Consider the following 22997-nt stretch of genomic DNA (forward strand, 5'->3'; position numbering starts at 1 on the left):
GTTCATGCACCCCGGGGGAGGAGGGGAGCCAGTCCCGGGCTCAGTAACTAGTTCAGACTGGATCAGAAGCACAGTCCGTAGTGGGAGAAAGCAATCCCCTCCCTAGAATGCTGTGGGAAGAAGGTATATAACCATTCAAAGGACAAAGACTGCCTGCACCCGCCAACCAGAGACCATATATTGGGAGAAGCGGAGCAGTACTTCTCCGAAACCAGGGCGTATGGAGTGGGAAGTTTTAAGATATCAGGGTTTAAGTCCCAGCCAAGCACCACGGAGGCATGGAAGTCGGCTGAGTGGGACAAACTGTGTTTGCAGCACTGTGAGGTGGTACAGAGTGGCTCTTGACTGGAACCGGGACGCATGGAGCGGGACATTTTAGGACATTAGGGATTAAATCCCAGCCAAGCGCCAGGGAGGCATGGGAGTTGGCAGAGCAGGACAAACCACCTCATTCATGCCCACAGCACAGTGAGGATGGCCTGAACAGAGTGGTTTGGGACACCTGGTCCATGGAGGAGAGACCGAGGTGTCACCATTTTTCTCCCCGTCACCAACAAGATGGGGCTTCAAGGAACATACAGAGGGCCCACAGGGGAGGCAGGACCTCTACTACACCAAAGCAGGTCCCTCCATGCCTGGTAACTGAATATCTACTTGAGCGGAATTGACGCTGAGGAACAAGACAGCCCTTCCTCCAGACTAGCGCTGTTGCATTGCCTGATTTAATTCTCGAAAATTCTTATCATATATATATATATATACATATATATATGTATATATATGTATATATGTGTATATATATGTATATATGTGTATATATATGTATATATGTGTATATATATATATATATATATATATATATATTCTTCCTTCCTTTTTTGCTTCTTATCTCTTCCCTCCTCTAGTCTAGTTATTCTGGTTGTTGGTTTGTTTAAGCAGGAATATTTAATCTGTTTTTTTATACATGCTCTACACCTCCTTCTTTATTTTCCTTTCTCTCTCTCTGGATTAAGCCATATAGTTTCTCTGTCTGGTCAATTTTCTTTTCTTTTTCCCCACTCCTGTCATTTCTCTCTTTGTATGGAACAAGGCCTCTTCCATCAGCACTGCCTCCACTCTGTTGTTAACATGTAGATGGTGTTTCTGGTTTTTGTTTTTGGGCTTTTTGATGGTTAATGTGTTTTTGTTTGTTTCGTTTTTGTTTTTTGCTTATTTGTTTGTCTTCCTTTCCAGGGCTACTTCAAAGAACAAATCAAAGCACACCTGGTGGAGGGTCGAAAACATCACCATGAGTAGGGAGATAAAAGTAACCAAAGTCACAACAACAGAGAACAAGTAACACACTCCAAAAAACACTTCTTGAAGGGCCAGGTCCTGGACAGTGTATGACCCCTCTTGAATATAGTAGTGCTCACAGGTGCAGAGAACATAAAAAGCTTTTAGAACACATAGGGACAGAAAACTAGCCAAAATGATGAAATGGAACAATTCTCCTCAAAAGAAATTCCACGAAGAAATGACAGCTAAAGAATTGATCAAAACAGATATAAACAATATAACTCAAAATGAATTTAGAATAATAATCATAAGATTAATCACTGGGATTGAAAAAGCATAGAAGACAGCAGAGAATCTATTGCTGCAGAGATCAAGGAACTAAAAAATAGTCATGACGATTAAAAAAGGCTGTAAATGAGATGCAAAACAAACCAAAGGCGGTGATAGTGAGGATTAAAGAGGCAGACAGGAGAATCAGTGAAATAGAAGATAAAATTATGGAAAAAGATGAAGCTGAGAAAACGAGAGATAAAAAAAAAAAATTCTGGACCATGAGGGGAGAGTTAGAGAACTAAATGATTCAATGAAACAGAATAATATCTGCATCATAGGAGTTCCAGAAGAAGAGAGAGAGCAAAGGGGGCTGAAGGTGTACTTGAATAAATCATAGTTGAGAACTTCCGCAATCTGGGGAAGGAAACATACATTGAAATCCAGGAGGCACAGAGAACTCACTTCAGATGTAACTTGAGACAATCTTCTGCATGGCATATCATAGTGAAACTGGCAAAGTACAAAGATAAAGAGAGAATTCTGAAATCAGCTAGGGACAAATGGTCCTTAACCTACAAGAGTAGACACATAAGAAGAGTAGCACACCTATCTACTGAAACTTGACAGGCCAGAAAGGAGTGGCAGGAAATTTTCAAAGTGATGAACAGGAAAAATATGCAGCCAAGAATTCTTTATTCAGTAAGACAGTCATTCAGAATAGAAGCAGAGATAAAGATTTCCCAGACAAAAACTGAAGGAATTCATCACCACTAAACTACCCCTACAATAGATCCTAAGGGGGGACTCTGTGAGTGTTGCAAAGACCACAAAGGGCCAGAGACATGAGTATAAGCATGAAACCTACAGATAACACAATGACTCTAAACCCATTATCTTTCAATAATAGCACTGAATGTAAATGTATTAAAGGCTCCAACCAAAAGACATAGGGTGTCAGAATGAATAAAAAAAAAAAAACAAGACCCATCTATTTGCTGTCTACAAGAGACCCATTTTAGACCTGAGGACACCTTCAGATTGAGAGTGAGGGGCTGGAGAACCATATATTGTGCTACTGGAAGTCAAAAGAAAGCTGGAGTAGCCATACTTACATCAGACAAACTAGACTTTAAATTAAAGGCTGTAACAAGAGATGAAGATGGGCATTATATAATAATTACAGGGTCTATCCATCAAGTAGAGCTAACAATTATAAATGTTTATGCACCAGATACAAAAGCACCCAAATATATAAAACAATTAATCACAAACATAAGCAACCTTATTGGTAAGAATGTGGTAATTGCTGGTGACTTTAATACTCCACTTATAACAATGGACAGATCATCTAGACAGAGAGAATCAATAAAGAAACAATGGCCCCAAATGATACACTGGACCAGATGGACTTGACAGATATATTCAGAAATTTTCATCCTAAAGAAGCAGAATACACATTCTTCTCAAGTGCATATGGAATGTTCTCCAAGATAGATCACATACTGAGTCACAAAACAGCCCTTAACAAATATAAAAGAATTGAGATCATACCATGCACATTTTCAGATCACAGTGCTATGGAAGTTGAAATCAACCACAGGAAAAAGTTTGGAAAACCTCCAAAGGCCTGGAGGTTAAAGAACATCCTACTAAAGAATGAATGGGTCAATCAGGCAATTAGGGAAGAAATTAAAAAAAAACATATGGAAACAAATGAAATTGAAAACACAGCAATCCAAACCTTTTTGGATGCAGCAAAGGCAGTCTCAAGAGGAAAATGCATTGCAATCCAGGCCTATCTCAAGAAACAAGAAAAATCCCAAATACAAAATCCAGCAGCACACCTAAAAGAACTAGAAGCAGAAATAATAAAGATCAGAGCAGAAATAAACACTATAGAACAACAAACAAAAAAACAAACAAACAAACCCAAAACAGTAGAACAGGTCAATGAAACCAGGAGCTGGTTTTTTGAAAAAATCAACAAAATTGATAAACCCCTAGCCAGACTTCTCAAAAAGAAAAGAGAGAGGACCCAAATAGGTAAAATCATGAATGAAAATTGATTTATCACAACCAATCCCTCAGGAATACAAGTAATTACCAGAGAATATGATGAAAAATTATTTGCCAACAAACTGGACAACCTGGAAGAAATGAACAAATTCCTAGACACACACACACTATCAAAACTCAAACAGGAAGAAATAGAAAATGTGAGCAGACCCATAACTAGTGAACAAATTGAATCAGTTATCAAAAATCTCCCAACAAAAAAGAGTCCTGAGCCAGATGGCTTCCCTGCGAAATTCTACCAGACATTTAAAGCAGAGCTAATACCTATTCTTCTCAAATTGTTCCAAAAAATAGAAATGGCAGTAAAACTTATGGACTCATACTATGAAGCCATCATTACCTTCATTCCCAAGCTAGACAGACACCCCACAAAAAAAGTCAATGTCCCTGATGAACATGGATGCAAAACTCTACAATGAGATACTAGTAAATCGAATTCAACAGCATATACAAAGAATTATTCACCATGATCAAATGGGATTCATTCCTGTGTTGCATTGCTGGTTCAGTGATTGCAAATCAATCAATGTGATACATCATATTAATAAAAGAAAAGATAAGAACCATATGATCCTGTCAATAGATGCAGAAAAAGCATTTGACAAATATAGCATCATTTCTTAACAAAAACCCTCTAGAAAGTCGGGATAGAAGGAACGTACCTAAACATCATAAAAGCCATATATGAAAACCCCACAGCTAACATCACCATCAATGGGGAAAAACTGAGAGCTTTCCTTCTGAGATCAGGGATACAAAAGGGATAGTCCCTCTCACCACCGTTGTTTAACATAGTGTTGGAAGTCCTAGAATCAGTAATAAGACAAGAAAATAAAATAAAAGCATTAACATTGGCAAAGAAGAAGTCAAACTTTCATTTTTTCACAGATGATGTGATACTCTATATGGAAAACCCAGAAGACTCCACCAAAAGGCTGCTAGAACTGATACATGAATTCAGCAAAGTCAAAGGGGACAAAATCAATATACAGAAGTCTGTTGCATTTTTATACACCATTAAGTAAGGAACAGAAAGAGAAATAAAGAAACTGATCCCATTTACAATTGCACCAAGACCATAAAATATTTAGGAATAAACCTAACCCAAGATATAAAAGATCTGTATGCTGAAAACTATAGAAAATTTATGAAGGAAATTGAAGAAGACACAAAGAAATGGAAAAACATTCCATGCTCATGGTTTGGAAGAATAAATATTGTCAAAACGTCAATACTACCCAAGGCAATCTACACATTCATTGCAATATCAATCAAAATTGCACTGACATTCTTCTCAAAGCTAGAACAAACAATCCTAAAATTTGTATGAAACCACAAAAGACTCTGAATAGCCAAAGTAATATTGAAGAAGAAAACCAAAACTGGAGGCATCACAATCCTAGAATTTAGCCTCTACTACAAAGCTGTAATCATCAAGACAGCATGGTATTGGCACAAAAACAGACACATAGACCAATGGGATAGAATAGAGACCCCAGAATTGGACCCACAAATATATGGCCAATGAATCTCTGACAAAGCAGGAAAGAGTATCCAATGGAAAAAAAAACAGTCTCTTTAACAAATGGTGCTTGGAGAACTGGACAGCAACATGCAGAAGATTTAAACTAGATCAATGTCTTACACCATACACAAAAATAAACTCAAAATGGATGAAAGACCTAAATGTGAGACAGGAAACCATCAAAACCCTAGAGGAGAAAGCAGGCAACAACATCTTTGACCTCAGCTGCAGCAATTTCTTGCTTGACACATCTCCAAAGGCAAGGGAATTAAAAGCAAAAATGAACTATTGGGACCTCATCAAGATAAAAAGCTTCTGCACGCCAAAAGAAACAATCAACAAAACTAAAAGGCAACTGACAGAATGGGAAAAGATATTTGCAAATTACATATTGAATAAAGGCTTAGTATCCAAAATCTGTAAAGAACTTACCAAACTCAGCACCCAAAAAACAAATAATCCAGTGAAGAAATGGGCAGAAGACATGAATAGCCATCTTTCCAAAGAAGACATCCAGGTGGCAAATAGACACATGAAAAGATGCTCAGCGTCACTCCTCATCAGGGAAATACAAATAAAAAACACACTGAGATACCACCTCACACTGGTTAGGGACTAAAATGGACAACTCAGTAAATTATAGATGCTGGCCAGGATGTGGAGAAATGGGAACCCTCTTGCACTGTTGGTAGAAATGTAAATGGTGCAGCAGCTCTGGAAAATAGTGTGGAGGTTCCTCAAAAAATTAAAAATAGAAGTACCCTATGACACAGCAGTAGCACTACTAGGAATTTACCCAAGGGATACAGGAGTGCTGATTCATAGGGGCACATGTACCCCAATGTTTATAGCAGTGCTTTCAACAATAGCCCAATTATGGAAAGGGCCTGAATGTCTATCAACTGATGAATGGATAAAGAAGATGTGGTTTATATATACAATGGAATACTACTTGGCAATGTGAAAGAATGAAATCATCCCACTTGCAGCAATGTGGATTGAACTGGAAGGTATTATGCTGAGTGAAATAAGTCAGTCAGAGAAGGAAAGATACCATATGTTTTCATTTATATGTGGATCTTGAGAAACTTAACAGAAGACCATGGGGAAAGGGAAGGGGAAAAAATAGTTTCAAACAGAAAGGGAGGGAGGCAAACCATAATAGACTCTTAAATACAGAGAGAAAACTGAGGGTTGATGGGGAGTTGGGGGAGAAGGGGAAATTGGTGATGGGCATTGAGGAGGGCATTTGTTGGGATGAGCACTGGGTGTTGTATGTAAGCTATGAACCATGGGAATCTATCCCAAAAACTAAGAGCACACTTTATACACTGTATGTTAGCCAATTTGACAATAAAGTATATTTTAAAAAATTAAACATAGTTACCATATGATCCAGCAATTCTGTTTCTATGTATATGTCCCAAAGAATTGAAAGCACAGACTCAAACAGATATTTATACAACAATGTTCACTGCAGCTTTATTCACAATAGTGAAAAGGAGGAAACAACCCAAATGCACATTCACAGATAAATGGATAAACAAAACATGGTATATACCTGCAGTGGAATATTATTTAGCCATGCAAAATGAAGTATTGGTACATGCTACAACATGAATGAACTGTGAAAAAGTTACTCTAAATGAAGTAAGTCACAAAGGACCACATATTGTATGATTCCATTTATATAAAATATCCAGAATAATCCATAGATATAGAAAGTATATTTAGTGTTTTCCAGGGGCTAGGAAAAGGGGGAAATGGGGGCATGACTGCTTAATAGATATGGGGTCTGCTTTTGGAGTGATGAAAACGTTCTGGAACTAGATAGTGGTGATGATTGTACAAAACTTTATTGTACTATATGCAACTAATTGTACACTTTAAAATTGTTAAAAAGGTGAATTTTATGTTATAGGACATTCTCCACAATAAAAAATAGCTAAAACATGGATTAACCTTGAAAACATTTTGGAAAATGAAAAAAGTCATTTATATGAAATATCCAGAATAGGTGAGCCACAGCAACAGAAAGCAGATTAGTGGTTGTCAGAAGCTGGGTGAGGGAGGAATGGTAGTGAGTGATTAGTGGCATGAGGTTTCTGAATAATTTCTGAAACTAGATAATGATGATGGTTGTACAACATTTTGGATGTACTTAATGCCACTGAATTGTATACTTTAAAATGATTAAAATGTTAAATGTTATGTAGTCTGTATTTTTCCACAATTTAAAAAAATCCACAGTGGGGTCCTTTAAAAAAATAATACTGACTTTTTCATGAATATAACATACTTATTGTAGAAATGTGGGAAATACAGAAGGATATAAAATTATGGTAAGAAATCTCACATAATCCAAACCATAAATACAATAACTACTGCTGATTTTTGCTTTTCTTTGCACATATTATTTCTTTTTATAATTTATATTCTGGATGAAATTGTTTTAGAGAATATATATATATATTTTCACTTGGCATCATTTCACAAGAATTTTCCTTATGTCATTAAAATTTTCCTAAACATAATTTCAAGAAAGAAAATTGAAATAATACTATAAATAAACAAGTAGAAGAATCTTTGGAGCAAGAAATAGTGGAGGCACAAGTGTTGGGGAAAGAGAGGTCTCAAGATAGTATGTTTTTAAAATGGGAGAAATAACGGAATGTTTTATGTTGCTGGAAAGATAATTTATTACATTGAAATAAGTATAATGAAATCTTTTTTTTTGAAGATGTGTGTGTGTGTTGGGGGGGCGGTGTGTAAATATATATACACATATTTGCATTTCTAAAAGTCTGGAAGGATATATACTAAAATGTTAGGAGTATTTATCAGTGTTAGGAAATGCAATATCTTTTTCTTTTAATTTTCATATAATTACTAGGTTTTCAACTGTGAACATATATAACTTAGGTAATAAAAAATAAGTTAAAGCATGTGTAAAACAGACATTCCTGGAAATTTCAATAGAAAATGATGCAATAGAAAAGAAACTAAATCATTTTCAGAATATGGGACATTTCTAAAGCAACGTATGAATTCAATTAAAAGTATGATCATGAGAACTATTATCTCACTGTTCTCTGTTTCCTCCAATGAAAGGGCCCAAATCTGGAACCTCTCCAAAACAATAAAGATGCCTATGAAATATAAAGCATAGTTCCCATAATCATTATTTTCAATAGCTACCCTTTCTACTCCTTGGGTGTTTTATGAGTATCAAGAGTGCTGTTTCACATCACATTTCTGTAAGGATTCAAACACAATCTTCTAAATGGAAAGTATTATCTTTAGTAGTAGTATTAGTACTAGAACATCATTTATTATGGACTTAGTAAACTAGATTGTGAATTGCACAGGAGAAGTGTGTAGATAAAGGATTCTTGGAACAAGCTTGTCCTTCAAATCCGGAGGGTAAGCCATTTACCCTCATTAATGCTATTACGGAATTGGAAACATTCCTAAACAAACAAAAAGGACTCTCTTATTGTCTTTTACCGACATAGTGGCCGAGCTTAGAGTCCAGGTATGTAGGCCTGAGGAGTTTAGCATTTCTAAGAACATGTGGTTTAAGTTTTTAAATATCCTCAGATGCTAAGGAATATTTTATTTAAATTACAATTTTTAATAGTTAATACAAACATGAGGTTCAAAATTCAAAAAGCACAGAAGTTCATACACATAAGTCATCAAGTGTACTTCACATCTTTGTCTGCCAATAGGTTATCCTCCAAAAAACCAAAAAAAAAAAAAAACAAAAACAAAAACAAAAACCAAACAAAACAAAAAACAAGCCCTATTACCAGTTACTTGTTGATATTAACAGAGATATTCATTATATGCATATATATAATAAAATAAAATATTATTAAACAAATGATGGCACACTAAACATTGTTATGCATCTTGCTTTCTTCACTTAAAAATGTGTTTTGGACATCATTCCTGTATCAGTATATGTAGATAGAGCTGCTCGTTCTTTTTAACAGCTGCATGTTGCATGGAGATACACTAAAATTTATTTAACCTTCCCTTATTTATGATTATTTCAAAAATTCCCAATCTTTTACTATTAAAGGCAATTCTGCAATGAATATCCTTATACATATAGCATTTTTCAATGTACAAATAATACTTTAGGATAATTTATTAAAGTATAATCACTGGTCACTTGTTATGTACATTAGTATTTTGATAAACATTGCCAAATAACCTTCACAGAGGGTGTAACAATTTATACTCCAACTAATAATGTATAGGAATGCCAGTTTTCTCACCTCTTCTCCAATACAGTTTGTTTCCAAATCTTTTGTTCTTTGCCAATATGATAGATGAAAAACAATATATCACTGTAATTATAATTTGCACTTAGATTACCAGTGAGATGAAATATTTTCTCATATACTTAAGAAACATAGACTTGTCTTTTTAATGAACAGTCTGTTCATTTATTTGCCTATTTTTCTATCAGGATGTTGGTCATTATATTTTCTTTATAAATTCATTGGGGTTTGCTATATACTAGGGAGCTTAGTAAGGCATAATTCTAAACATGAATAGAAGATAAAAAAAGAATAACAAACCACTAATACCAAATCCAAATTATATGTATCTTCCAAATGTAATTACAATATAAGATATGAAGATACCCAGGTTTCTTTCTAAAATATATTTTGGTAAACCCTTGCTTTCTTCCTCCATAGAAAAATTACATATAAAGCATCTCCTGTGTGGCAGACTCTGGGCTAAGCCCTGGAGTTACAGACATCAAAGACAAAGACACTTATAGACAGCCATTGATCTACAAGCAACAGAAGATACCATGGAATTCTCATGATTCAATGGCCTTCAACCCCTTCAACTATTAACTGACTACTTTGTCTTCCATGTATGGCACTGAAGATACAGTGGTGAACAAGCCTGAGAACAGGGGAAACAAAGACTGAGAAAGGGGATTTGAATTCATGTAATTTGAATTACAGTCTAATTCAAATTCCCTCCTGATACTGCTCAGAATGGAAATTCAAAGAAATATATATAGTCAGGGAGAAAGAGCATATGCATTCATTAGGCAGAATGTAGTGGTAAAAGAAAAGGAGTCATGAAAGCAGCTAGGATCTACCTTGGGAAGTGCATGAGTAGTGTCCCTTTTCCTCAGAGAGGAGCATGTAAGAGAATCCAGAACTGGCTCTACCTAGTGCCTGACACCTGGCTGTGAGGTGACAGATAGGGAGGAGCACATGACCCGGTCTGGATCCTTACAGGGACAAGTCTTTTTTCTTGGGCAACTGTGGGGACCTGGAAATGGCACAGTGTGCTACCATTTCGAATGAGAACAAAAAAAACAACAGTGTGGTAGAAAGAATGACTCTGGGCACAGACTAGTGGTTCATTTCTTTGAATTAGAGGTCAAGATCTGCTTTCCTTTAGGAGACAGTGATGAGGCCTCCGTGGGAGCCCCCTCCCACTTTCTTCCTTTCCATGGCCCAATGAACAATGAAAAAACTTAGGAAGGCCACCCTAGAACCTCCAGTACGGGTAATTTATGGGTACAAAGTTACTTGAATATTAATCCTCTTTCATGAGAACAGAGTTGTTTTCCTCTTGCCCATGCTCAGGCCCATGCATATTTAGATGTAGGAAATATCGTGAACATGAGGAGGGGAGGCAGAGCTTGAGAATGGGACAGGTACACACAGGGGTAGTTTGGTATTAATATGCTTCTCTCCGTCCATCACTGTTTTCCCTATATCTTTACCCCACCTTACATTCGACTATTTCAGTGCAAGAAACATAATGAGTAATAAAGATGAGAGACTTAGGGGAGAGAAGCAATGAAAGCCTAAGGTGTTTGATATTGATCACAGGTTAGACCACAGCAGTTTTCTGGAAGCCAATCCCACAGTAGCCCAATTCGTGCACAGAATTAAATGCTTGGAACGGCAGTTTGGAGGGACTTCTCTCATAGGGGACACAGCTTTAGAACAGATTAGGATGCACTCCCTTCTCTCAGTCTTGAACTTCTTTCCAGACTCTTTTATCTTGGTCCCCTCCCCCAACCCACCTATTTAGGTGGGCCCAGGACTTTGGAAAGGTGAAATGTGTAAACACAACACTCTGGTATCCTTCCGCAAGATCGGGCCAGAGCAAAGTGACCCCCGAAAGTCGCATGCGTTTCAGTTCAAGAAAAAAAAATGTAGGCCTGGTGGGGGAGATCTTGAAAGAGGGGAACTAATGCCGAGACCCTTTGATATTGGCTTCCTTCTCTTCGTCCAGCGCTGCTTCCTCTATAACCAGATGCTGCCCCTGCACTTCCCAGGAGAAATAGCCAGGGTGGAGCTCACAGACAGAGGGCGAAGTGGCGCCATGCAAAGCTTGGTATCATTCCGCCTACATAAAGCCGGATCCCCTTACACTACGCTCTAGCTCCTCCTGCTGCCGCTTTTGGTACTGGGGACGTGGCCAAAGTCTGCAGAGGAAAAGGTAGCTGTTAATAAGTCGCTACGCGTGCGTCCCAGAGGAGGGTTGGGGACGGGAGGAAGGGATATACCGAAAAGTAACAATCGTTTGCCAATTACAGCTTTTACTCTGACGAAGCAGGTATCGCGCGTCCTAAATCCCAGGTGCCGGGCCAGTCCCCAAACATAGTCGCCGCCATTGTCTCGTGTCCTCGTATCCATCTGACTGTCCGTCCCTCTTTCTGTAGATCACGGCACCCCCTTGAGGCAAGGAAATAAGAAAACTCCCTCTGATCCGAGCAAAGAAGGTCAGTGAGAAGGCGGGAATCACTTGGGAGTGTGGAGATGGGTATCAGAGGAACGTGGGATACGTGACCTGGTCTAGGGCGCCAGCGGTGAGAGGGAGGGGTCAGGGGTAATTTGAGTGGCACACAACTATAAATTTAAAATGATCTGCTTCTTGCTAGCTTGATTTCCAAACACTAATCCCGTGTTTGGGAAGGTAAAGGAGTATAGTAGCGGCTTCTAGGAGAGAAATGGCGATTTATATGATAGCAGGAGGGGCGGCTGCTGCCGGTGATAACGGTTGTTCGGGGAACCCTGGGAGGGAGAGAGTGTGAAAAGAAGTTGTAACTGTTTGATAATCATGACCCTGGATTAGATTAGAATATCGTTTCATGTACTGGTTACTAGTCTGATTATTAATAATCAAGTCTCTCCGACTGTCTTTTCATTTGGTCTTTGGGTGTAACCTGTGTTTATATGTGTAGGCCTGTTCTTAAGTTTTTGGTACAGCATGTTTGTGTAAAGATCTGTAGAGGCCCGCGGACCACAAAGGAAGGGGATAAGAAAAGGAAACTTGGCCTGATTTCTCCTGGGCGGGCAGTGCTTGGAGTTGGTAGATGGCTAAGACTAGAATAGGTAGGAGTCTAGGGGACACTCCAGATCTCCTTTCTGCATGCTTTCTAGACAGTCCTCCCTTGCTCCTGTTGTGTTGCAGAAAATGATAGGCTTTAGGAAAAGGAAGGAAACATAAGAGCTTACCTGAAATTTGGAAATCATACTTTTCATTGACTTCCAAACAACTTCCATGGCTTGTCTGAGCCTTCCATCTCTACTATCACCACCACTATCTTGCAGGGATATTTGAGTTGTCTGTGCATGGGAATTGTCAGACTTTTGGAATGGAGCAGAGGAACTTGGAGGGAGGGAGAAGAAGGAGAGGTGCAGAAAATTTTGGCAAACAGGTACCTGTATCCAGAAAGGATACAGATCTCAGGTGCTGATATCTACCAAGGACCCAGTCTCCATTGTCTCCTGTGTTTCCTTTTATTTATCTCTGCATTTGTGAATCTCTGTGTACAGAACCATCACCAGGTCTGTAGAACTCTCAGTTGTGGAGATTTGCAAGTCACAGCCCAACTTGAACTTAGAAAATAATGAAGAGAAACATGCCCTGTGTCTGTTACGATTGGTGTGAGGGTAGAGGGACAGAAGATGATTGAGACTAGATAATTCTATTCTCTTTTGTTCTCCAGTTTAGTAATCACTGTTTGGTCCTCTGCTGATGTAGTTGGGAGTCTTTGAAAGCTTTGGGGGTATAGGAAGTTGCTTGTTTTTCTTATTTCCCACTTTCTTTTCCTATTCTTAAGATTCTTAAGATCCCAGGCCAATTTTGAATGAGAGAAATGGAAGGGCAGTCACTGATCAAGAAAATGGTGGGCAACAGGGAGGAGGAGGGTCAGTCCTGAATTAGGGCAATGGGATTATGGGACCAGAAGGAGGCAAATACTAGACAAACTACAAATACAGGGACCAGGGACCAAGATCTTTTAAGCAAGAGATCAGTTTCCATATCCTCTTGTTTGTTTATTTGTCCATCGATCTGCCTGTATGTCTGCTGTAAGTCTTGTCAACATTGGAAGCAAGGAAAGGAGGAGAAAATTTCTCCAGATCAGTGAAGTTTGGTATGAGTATGGAGACTTCCCCAGTAGACCTGTAGGATGAAGTAGTAGAGATCTGCTTGGGTCCAGCAGGGATAAAGAGCCAGTCTAGGGATTCCTTAGCCTCTCTCACTCCCATTCAGCTTTCCCACCCATTCTCCATACTTCTGTTTTGTGTCTGCAAACAAGATTAGTAGCACCTTCAGTTTTGTAGAGAGTGTGAAATGAGGGCAGAGTGTGCTAAGTATCTGCCTCTCCCACTTAGCACTGAATGTCCATAACTCTCCTGTCTCTCTGTGCTAATCAACATAAGAAATAAGTTGGAAGAGACTCAAAGCCCCATTTCCTTCCTCCACCCCTAGGTCCAACTTCAGTGGCAGATCTGGTGGCCTTGGAGTGGCTGAAGACACCCACCCTCCACAGGGCTGCGCTCAGGCACACAGCCATTCTTCCTTTCCCAGAGTGAGCTTCTTCTGCACGTTGTTTATATCATTGACAGAGCCTGTAGTTGGAAAGAGGGCCGAGTGACGACTGGACTTTGTATGAAAACACCAACCTGGGACAGACCTTCAGTCAATGCTGAGACAGGGTTGGAGGTATAGAACGTGGCCTTGTCCTTAACTTGGATCATGACTGGCTCTGAGGGTAAGGCAGGGGCAGAGGAGGGGCTGAGGTTTGCCTAAAAGCTGGAATCAGTGGCCCTGCCAACCCTAGAGCCAAGGCTAAGATCCAGGCCAAGTCTGGGGATGGAGCAGTGGCCAGGACACAGACAGTGACCTACACTGAGGCCGTGGCTGTGACAGGGATGTGAGCAAGATGGAAGCTATGGCTAAGACTAGAGTCATGACTGAGACTAAGGCAAAATCCCTGGCAGAACCTGGTATAGTGCCCCAAATCAAGTCAAAGCTGATGCCTATGGCCAGGGTCAGTGCTGTGACCAAGTACGAAGTCAAGGCTGGTGCTGGAAGTGAAACCAATATCAGGTCCTTTGCCAAGGCTCATGATAAGGTCAATATTGAGTCCAGGTCCCAGAGAAGGAGAGAGGACAGCATCAAATTCAGGGCTGGGGCTGGGGACAGAGCTGGTATTGTAATCGAGTCCAGTGATGAGGATGAAGAAAATGTCTGCTCCTGGTTCTGGACAGGAGAAGAGCCTAGTGTAGGATCCTGGTTCTGGCCTGAAGAGGAGACTCCTTCTCAAGTTTATAAGCCTCTACCTAAGATCCAGGAAAAGCCCAAGCCCATACCCAAACCTGAACTCACTATAAAACAAAAAGCAGCAGCATGGTCAAGGGCCAGGTATAGTGTCCTAGTCCCAATAGAGGGAGGGAAGCCATCCTTGCCTCCAGAAGGGAATTGGACTCTCGTTGAGACCTTGATTGAAACTCCTCTGGGGATTCGGCCTCTGACCAAGATCCCACCCTATAATGGACCTTACTTCCAAACCTTAGCTGAGATCAAAAGCCAGGTTAGGTATAGAGAAAAGTATGGGCCCAATCCAAGAGCCTGCCGCTGTAAATCACGTGACTTTAGTTTAGAGCCTAAAGAGTTCGATAAACTCGTTGCCCTACTTAAGTTAACTAAGGATCCTTTTATTCATGAAATAGCAACAATGATAATGGGCATTAGTCCTGCTTATCCATTTACCCAAGATATAATTCATGATGTAGGTATTACTGTTATGATTGAAAACTTGGTCAATAATCCCAATGTTATAGAACACCCTAGAGCTTTAAATATAGTAGATGACAACTCTGAGTCTTCTGAAGAACCAAAACCAGGAGAGTCATATGTATATCAAGTTTGTAAGGACATATTCTCTTATCCCTTGAACTCCCCTGTGCAACTGGCTGGACTAAAATTATTAGTGCACCTGAGCGTGAAATTTGAGGATCACCATATAATTATTAATTACATTCCAGATTTCCTCACCTTGTTAAGCAAAGGAAGTGTCAAAACCAAGTTTTATGTTTTAAAAGTGTTTTTGCGCTTGTCTAAAAATCAAGCCAATACAAGAGAACTGATTAGTGCCAAAGTACTGTCATCATTGGTTGCACCCTTTAACAAGAATGAGTCAAAGGCTAATATTCTTAATATCATTGAAATATTTGAGAATATAAATTTCCAATTCAAAAAGAAGGTGAAGCTATTTACCAAAGAAGAGTTCACTAAATCTGAGCTTATTTCCATATTCCAGGAAGCAAAAGAGTTTGGTCAGAAACTCCAAGACTTAGTAGAGCACAGTGATCCTGAGGTGAGAGATAAAGTTATACGATTAATACTTAAACTCTAAAGAGCTGTATGTTTTCACAGAGCCATGAACATTTTTTTTGTGTTATAATATGAAGCTATGCATATAATAATTGTAAGTTCAATATTTGTTATTTGTGTTGGCTGATGGAGGCAACTTTATGCATACCAAATGATCTTGAGAGCTTGAATGTTTGTTGATTTTTACTGTGCTATTTAAATTGAGATATTTTTAATCTTTCTGCAACGTGACCTGATAATGAACCTATTCATGCTGAGCAAGCTATATTTCTGTGCTTTATATTGACATAGTGTATTCGTTTGAGGCTTCATTTACATGTTAATAAAGTTGCATGCTAAAACTGGTGAAACCATTGTTGTAGTTCTTTAGTTGAAGTCTAGTCAGAAAGATAAAGCACAAATAACACAAAGATGATAAAGAGCACTGTCGGTGTTTGTAGGAAGGTACAGACCAAACAAGCTCACATTGATAGATCCTTTACTTTCAACATGTTCAAGGAATAGAATCGCACTACACAAGAAGACAGGACTGTTACCAGATGTAACTAGTGTTACTAGATGTGTTACTACTAGATGACATCTGGGCAGATCTGGGGAAAGGGGTAAGGACACTGACCTAGGAGAAAGGGAACACAGATACTTTCATTCCAGTCTGAATCCCAGAACTTCTGTTCACCTTTTAACATAGGACATCTCATTAGGATATCTTGAAGCTTTTAAGCTCCCAAGAGGATTCCTGGTTCTCATCCCCATTCAGAAAAGCCATGGAAGTATGTTTCTGAAAGGACCCAGCCCCACTGTGCCCTCAACCTCCAGGTATGCCCATCCAGGGGTACCAGGTTTACTGTTTCATCTGAGAGTCCCTTCCCCTGTAGTCCTGGGCCTCAGAGGAGGGTCTTCCTGGAGACCAACTACTGAAACTGCTTCATGGATAGTCTCATTTGCCCTGCCTTGGTGATGGTTTACTCTCATCCTTACTTTTGTTTGCTGGCCAATGGTTTGAACTTGGTAATTTGCACCTATCCTTGGTGGCAGCAATGTGTTTGTTCTGATCCCTTTTGGTCAGAGCTCAGAATGTTGAGCTCAGTGAGATAGCTACAAGATTCCAAAGTCCTTTAGGGATGTGTAGTTAGGAAGGAATTAATTCCCTAATTCCGTTATCCTATCTTATTTGTACAGTTTATAGAGCTGAAGCCATGTTCTCTATACTGCTTCAGCTCCTCCTGAGTATACTTAATGAAAACTAGGTTCTGGCTGGCATAGAATGCCAGAGTATAGATTTGGATCAGGGGTCACCTCTGCCTCCTTTTGCTGTTCTTGTTCTGTTTCCTTTACTGCCCAGAATTGGGAAATACAGATATTAGGTTCAGTGTACAAATACTAGTCTTTCTTTTGAACTTCCTCTCTCTCCTAATTTATGTATTTTGGGGAAGGCCTAAACTGAAAGAATCTCAACAGAGTGTCTGTCATGTACTCCTGGTTTTAGAAGCTATCCCTAGTTTAATTTCTATTAAGGTCAGTTCTGAACTTATCTGTTATACATCTAGGAATTAAAATGAAGGGCAACTGGCCACATATGTTCATTAAGGGTGAAAAAAAGTAGGGTTTTTGCAATGTGCAGCTGTAACTTAGATGATTTTTGAAGTTCTTTATAATTTGTTTTTTAATCCTTTGTAATACAATTGGAGCAGACCCTTTGGAAATATTCCGGGTCTTAAATGGCCTATGGAGCACAAGATCAACTGATAGCTATAGAATTTCCAATCAGCTAAAGAGAAAAATGAGTCTGAGGTATGCAGGTATTTGTGTCAAGGCAACAAGCTGATGGCCTCTCCTTAGGTGGGAGTTATGGGAGACAGTCATTTCCCAAAGTTTTCCTGGGATGTACTTGAAGTCAAAACCCTGTTGCTCATCTCATCTTTTCTAGAAAAATAATTCAGGCAACACCATGTAGTATCAGGGCTGATCTGGATGTTACTTTTCTTAAAATGTTGCCTCTGTAGGTAAAAATCAGGATGGATTTCTCATGTAAAGTAATTAATCTTCCTACAGCACACCATACCGTCAAATTTAAAAGAGGAATTTTCAAAGGGAATTCATCTATACAATATCACCAAATTCCCTAGCAAGGCTTTCAAAGCTCTGTATCCTTTGGCATTTTCCGTTTTTCCCATTATATCCCACCATGTGACCTACATTCAAGCCTCACTGGGCTATTGTTTCCTGACTTATGCAGTTTCCTGCTTTTATGTCTCAAATGCCAGGTCATTTTGAAGTCTTCATGACACATTTATCCCCCCTCTCCATGTTGGAATTAATAGCTCCTTCTGCATTTCCAAAATTTTTTATTTACTACTGTATTTTAGCATTTGTGTCTTTATACTATACCCTGGAGTCTTAGTAAGTTGGAGCTTGTGTTTAGAGACAGCTTAGAGGGGGGAAGCTTGGACTTTGAGAATGTCTCAACTCCAAAGTGTGAACTTTTTGTTGTGTATACTAATAATAATGATTAATATTTATACATTTATTAAGTGCTTACTATGCGCCAGATACCATACTATGTGCTTTATTTGTATTAACTCATTTAGTTCCTAAAACATGTGAGAAAGTGGAGATACTGATTGGTTAAATAATTTGGCCAACTTCATTGAGTTGGTTAGTAGCAGAGCTGATACTCAAACCTTTGCAGTCTGAATCTGGAGCCAGCATGTATACCTACTTTGTAACTCTGTAACCCCACACAGCCCTTAGTAAAGTACATGGCCCATCCTAAACTTAAATTTGACTGTGGTCAGACACACCTGTCCCTTATCTATTCTGCTTTTTCCATTTGTGTAGGCCTCCTCCTGCCTTACCTTCATTCCTTGCCCAACTAAGCCTTCATGGTCCATCACTTTCAACATGTTTCACATTTTTTCTTGTGGTAAAATATATATGTAACATGAAAGTTGCCATTTAGTGCACATGAAAGTGCACAATTTAGTGACATTAATTGCATTCACAGTGTGCCGTCAATACTATTTCCAAACTTTTTCATCTCCCAAAAGAGAAACTGAGTAACCATTAAGCAATAACTCTCAATTCCCCACTCCTTTCAGCCCCTGGTAATTCCCAATCTACATTCTGTCTCCATAAATACGCCTATTCTAAATATTTCTTATAAATGGGTACATTTTTCTTACAATATGTGTTATTTTGTGTCTGGTTTATTTCACTTAACATGTTTTCAAAGTTTATCCATGTTGTAGCATGTATCAGAACTTTATCCCTTTTTAATAGCCAAGTATTGTTCCACTGTGTGTGTGTGCACCACATTTTGCTTACCCATTCACTTGATGGGCATTTAAGTTGTTTCCACCTATTGGCTATTATAAATAATACTTCATTGAACATTGGCGAACAAGTATCTATTAGACTCTCTGCTTTGAAATTTTTTAAATATATACCTAGAACTAGAATTGCTGAGCCATATGGTAATTCTATGTTTAGCTTTTTGACAAACTGCCAAATTGTTTTCCATAGCAGCTACATCATTTTACATTTCCAACAGCAACATACAGGGGTTCCAGTTTGTCCACATCCTTAGCAACACTTGTTATTTTCCATTTTTTAATAGTTATCCTAGTAGGTGTGAAGTGGTATTTCATGGTGGTTTTCACTTGCATTTCCCTAATGACTAATGGTGTTGGGCATTTTTTCATGTACCTATTGGTTGTTTGCATATCTTCTTTGGAGTAATGTCTACCCAAGTTTTATTGTTGTTATATTGTAGTAGTTCTTTATATTCAAGGTACAAGTCCCTTATTGGCTATATGACTTGCAAATATTTTCTTTTATTCTGTAAGATTTTTTAATGTTAATGATGTCCTTTGATGCATAAAAGTTTTTAATTTTTATGATATCCATTTTATCTATTTTTTGTGCTTTTGATGTCATATCTAAGAATCCATTGCCAAACCCAAAAGCTAGGAAGATTTATTCTTGTTTTCTGCTAAGAGTTTTATAGTTTTAACTTATGTTTAAGTCATTGATCCGTTTTGAGTTGATTTTTGCATATGGAATTAGGAAAGGGTCCAACTTCATTTTCTACTTGTGGGAATCCACTTGTTTTAGCATCATTTGTTGAATAGACCAGTCTTTCTCCATTGAAGGTACTTGGCACTCTTCTCAAAATTAATTTGCTGTAGACATTATTGGTTTATTTCTGGACTCTTAATTCTGTTCCATTCATCTCTAGGTCTATCTTTATGCATGTACTACAAGATTTTGATTACTGTAGCTTTGTAGTAAGTTAAGAAATCAAAAAGTGTAAGTGTAAGTGCTCCAACTTTTCTTCTTTTTCAAAAAAAAATTTTTAATCTGAATCCCTTTCCATTCCATATGAATTTTAGGATCAGCTTTTCTGTTTACATCAAATAAGCCATTGGAATTTTGACAGAGATTGTATTGAATCTGTAGATTCCTTTGGGGGTATTGTCATGTCAACAATATTAAGTCTTCTGGGGTGTCTGTGTGTCTCAGTTGCTTATGTGTACCACTCTTGCTTTTAGCTCAGGTCATGATCTTGTGGTTTCATGATTTCAAGCCCTGTGTCAGGCTCTGTGCTGGCAGCACAGTGCCTGCTTGGGATTCTATCTCTCCCCCTCTCTCTGCCCCTCCCCCACTCGTGCGGTCTCTGTCTTTCAAAATAAATAAACTTAAAAAAATATTACCTTCCAATATATAATAACGGGATACCTTTTTATTCATGTAAATCTTTAATTCCTTTTAGCAATATTTTGTAGTTTGTGTACAAGGATTTCATCTCCTTGGTTACAATTATTCCTAGAGGATTTGTTCTTTTATTTTTTTTAAATGTTTATTTATTATTTTTGAGAGAGAGAGTGCAACTGGGGGAGGGGCAGAGAGAGAAGAGACACAGAATATGAAGCAGGTTCCAGGCTCCATGCTGTCAGCACAAAGCCCGACGCAGGGCTAGAACTCACAAATTGTGAGATCATGACCTGAACTGAAGTCAGACGCTTAACCGTCCGAGCCACCCAGGCGCCCCCAGTTTATTCTTTTAGATACTATCATAAGTGAAATTGCTTTCTTAATTCCATTTGCAGATTATTCATTGCTGGTATATATATAGACTCATAACTGATTTTTGTGTGTTGATCTTTTGTGATTTTTGTGTGTTGTAACATGTAGCTTTGCTGAATTTGTTTATTAACTTTAGTAGCTTTTTTGTGCATTCTTTGGGAATTTCTGTATAAAGGATTATGTCATCTACAAATAACAATACTTTTCTTTCTTATTTGGATACATTTTATTTCTTTTTTCTGTCTAACTATTCTGGCTAGAACTTCTAGAACAATGTTAAATAACATTGGTGACAATGGACTTGCTTGTCTTTTTCCTGAACTTAGGGGGAAAGTTTTTAGTCTTTCATTGTTAAGCATAATGTTAACTGTGGGTTTTTCATAAATGCTCTTTATCACGTTAAGGAAGTTCCCTTCTCTGCTTTATTTTCTGAATGTTTTTTTACCATGAAAGAGTATCAGATTTACACAAAGGTCTTTTTTTTTTTTTGCATCAAATGAGGTTATCATGTGGCTTTTATTGTTGTTGTTCTATTAAGGTAATGTATTACACTATTCTAGTACAGTGATGTATTATATTCATTGACTTTCAAATGTTTACCACGCTTGTATTCTTTTCTTTATGTTTTATTTATTTATTTTGAGAGAGAGAGTAAGCATACATGAGGGTGTGTGCACAAGTGGAAGAGGGGCTGAGAGAGGGAAAGAGAGGGAATCCCAAGCAGTCTCTGCACTGTCCTCACAGAGCCCGACGTAGGGTCAAACCCACGAATCATGAGATCATGACCTGAGCTGAAATCAAGAGTTGGTCACTTAACTGACTGAGCCACCTGGGTGCCCCACCATACTTGTATTCTTGGAGTAAATCCCACTTGGTCATGGTATATAATCCTTTTGACATGCTAGTGGATTCCGTGTGCTAGTATTTTGTTGAGAATTTTTGCATCTATATCTCAAATCTATATTCATAAGGTCTCTAATGTTCTTTCCTTGTAACATCTTTATTTGGCTTTGGTATCAGGGTAATGGTGGCTTCATAAAATTAGTTAAGAAATGTTTACTTCTCTGTGTTTTGGAAAGTAGAATATTGGTGTTAATTCCATTTTAAATATTTGGTTCCAGTGAAATCATCTGGTCCTAGACTTCTTTTTTGGGAGGTTTCTAAGTACTGATTCTATCTCTTTAATATTTATGGATCTGTTGAAATTTTCTATTTCTTTTTAAGTCAGTTCAGGTAATTTTTGTGCTTTTAGGAATTTGTCAATTTTACCTACATTATATAATTTGTTTTGTACAATTATTTATAGTGTTCTATTAATTTTTCTTTAAATTTCTGTGTGGTTGGTAGTAGTGTCTCCACTTTCATTTCTGATTTTAGTTATTTGTGTCTTGTCTCTTATTTTCTTTGTCAGTCTAGTTAAAGGTTTGTCATTCTTGTTGATCTTTTCAAAGAACCAACATTTGTTTTTATTGATTGTCTCTACTATTTTTCTATTCTCTATTTCGTTTATCTCCACTCTAATCTTTATTATTTCCTTCCTTCTGCTAGGTTTGAGTTTTGTCTTCTTTTCCTAGTTTCTCAGGATGTAAAGCTAGGTAATTGATTTAAGAGTTTTCTTTTTTTAATACAGACATTTATAGTTATAAATTCCCCTGTGAACACTGTCTTGCTGCATCCCTTAAGATTTCCTATAATACTTTTTTCATTTTCATTCATCTCTAAGTATTTTATGATTTTCCTTGTGACTTCTTCTTTGACCAAATTGGCTGTTTAAGAGTCTGTTGTTTAATTTCCACATTGGTTAATTTTCCAATTTTCCACTGGAATTGGTTCTCAGCTTCATCTGTTGTGGTCGTGAAGATACTTCATATGATTTCAATCATCGTATGTTTATTAAGACATGTTTTGTGTCCTAACATGTCTGGAGAATGCTCCCTGTGCATTTGAGAAAAATGTGTATCCTGCTGTTGATTGGTGGATTATTCTACATAGGTCTACTTGATTTATTTATTTATTTTTATTTTTTTTTAAAAATTAATGTTTATTTTTGAGAGTGAGAGAGACAGAGTGTGAGCAGGGG

At 38.0% G+C, this 22997-nt stretch overlaps 2 protein-coding genes across 9 annotated transcripts in view; both read left to right on the plus strand.

The window, feature by feature from the left end:
• Positions 1-11354: 11354 nt before the first annotated feature.
• Positions 11355-22997, plus strand: part of GPRASP1 (G protein-coupled receptor associated sorting protein 1) — a 46617-nt gene continuing 34974 nt past the window's right edge. For 2 of the 8 annotated variants that reach the window (XM_045050661.1, XM_045050660.1), the window contains exons 1-4: positions 11355-11644; positions 11868-11927; positions 13925-14024; positions 15759-15815. The gene's annotated coding sequence lies outside the window, so the exon portion shown is untranslated. Of the gene's footprint in view, positions 11762-11867; positions 11928-13924; positions 14025-15758; positions 15816-22997 lie in introns of all 8 variants that reach the window. The other 6 variants (XM_045050663.1, XM_045050662.1, XM_045050664.1 and 3 more) reach the window with 6 other exon arrangements.
• ARMCX5 (armadillo repeat containing X-linked 5) lies at positions 12156-16182 on the plus strand. Its single transcript, XM_011291823.4, is given in 4 exon segments — positions 12156-12235; positions 12390-12517; positions 14213-14359; positions 14362-16182. Coding segments are annotated over 4 exon segments (1848 nt in total). The 3' UTR covers positions 15855-16182.

Source organism: Felis catus, chromosome X, assembly GCF_018350175.1.
Source record: "Felis catus isolate Fca126 chromosome X, F.catus_Fca126_mat1.0, whole genome shotgun sequence".
Lineage (NCBI taxonomy): Eukaryota > Metazoa > Chordata > Mammalia > Carnivora > Felidae > Felis > Felis catus.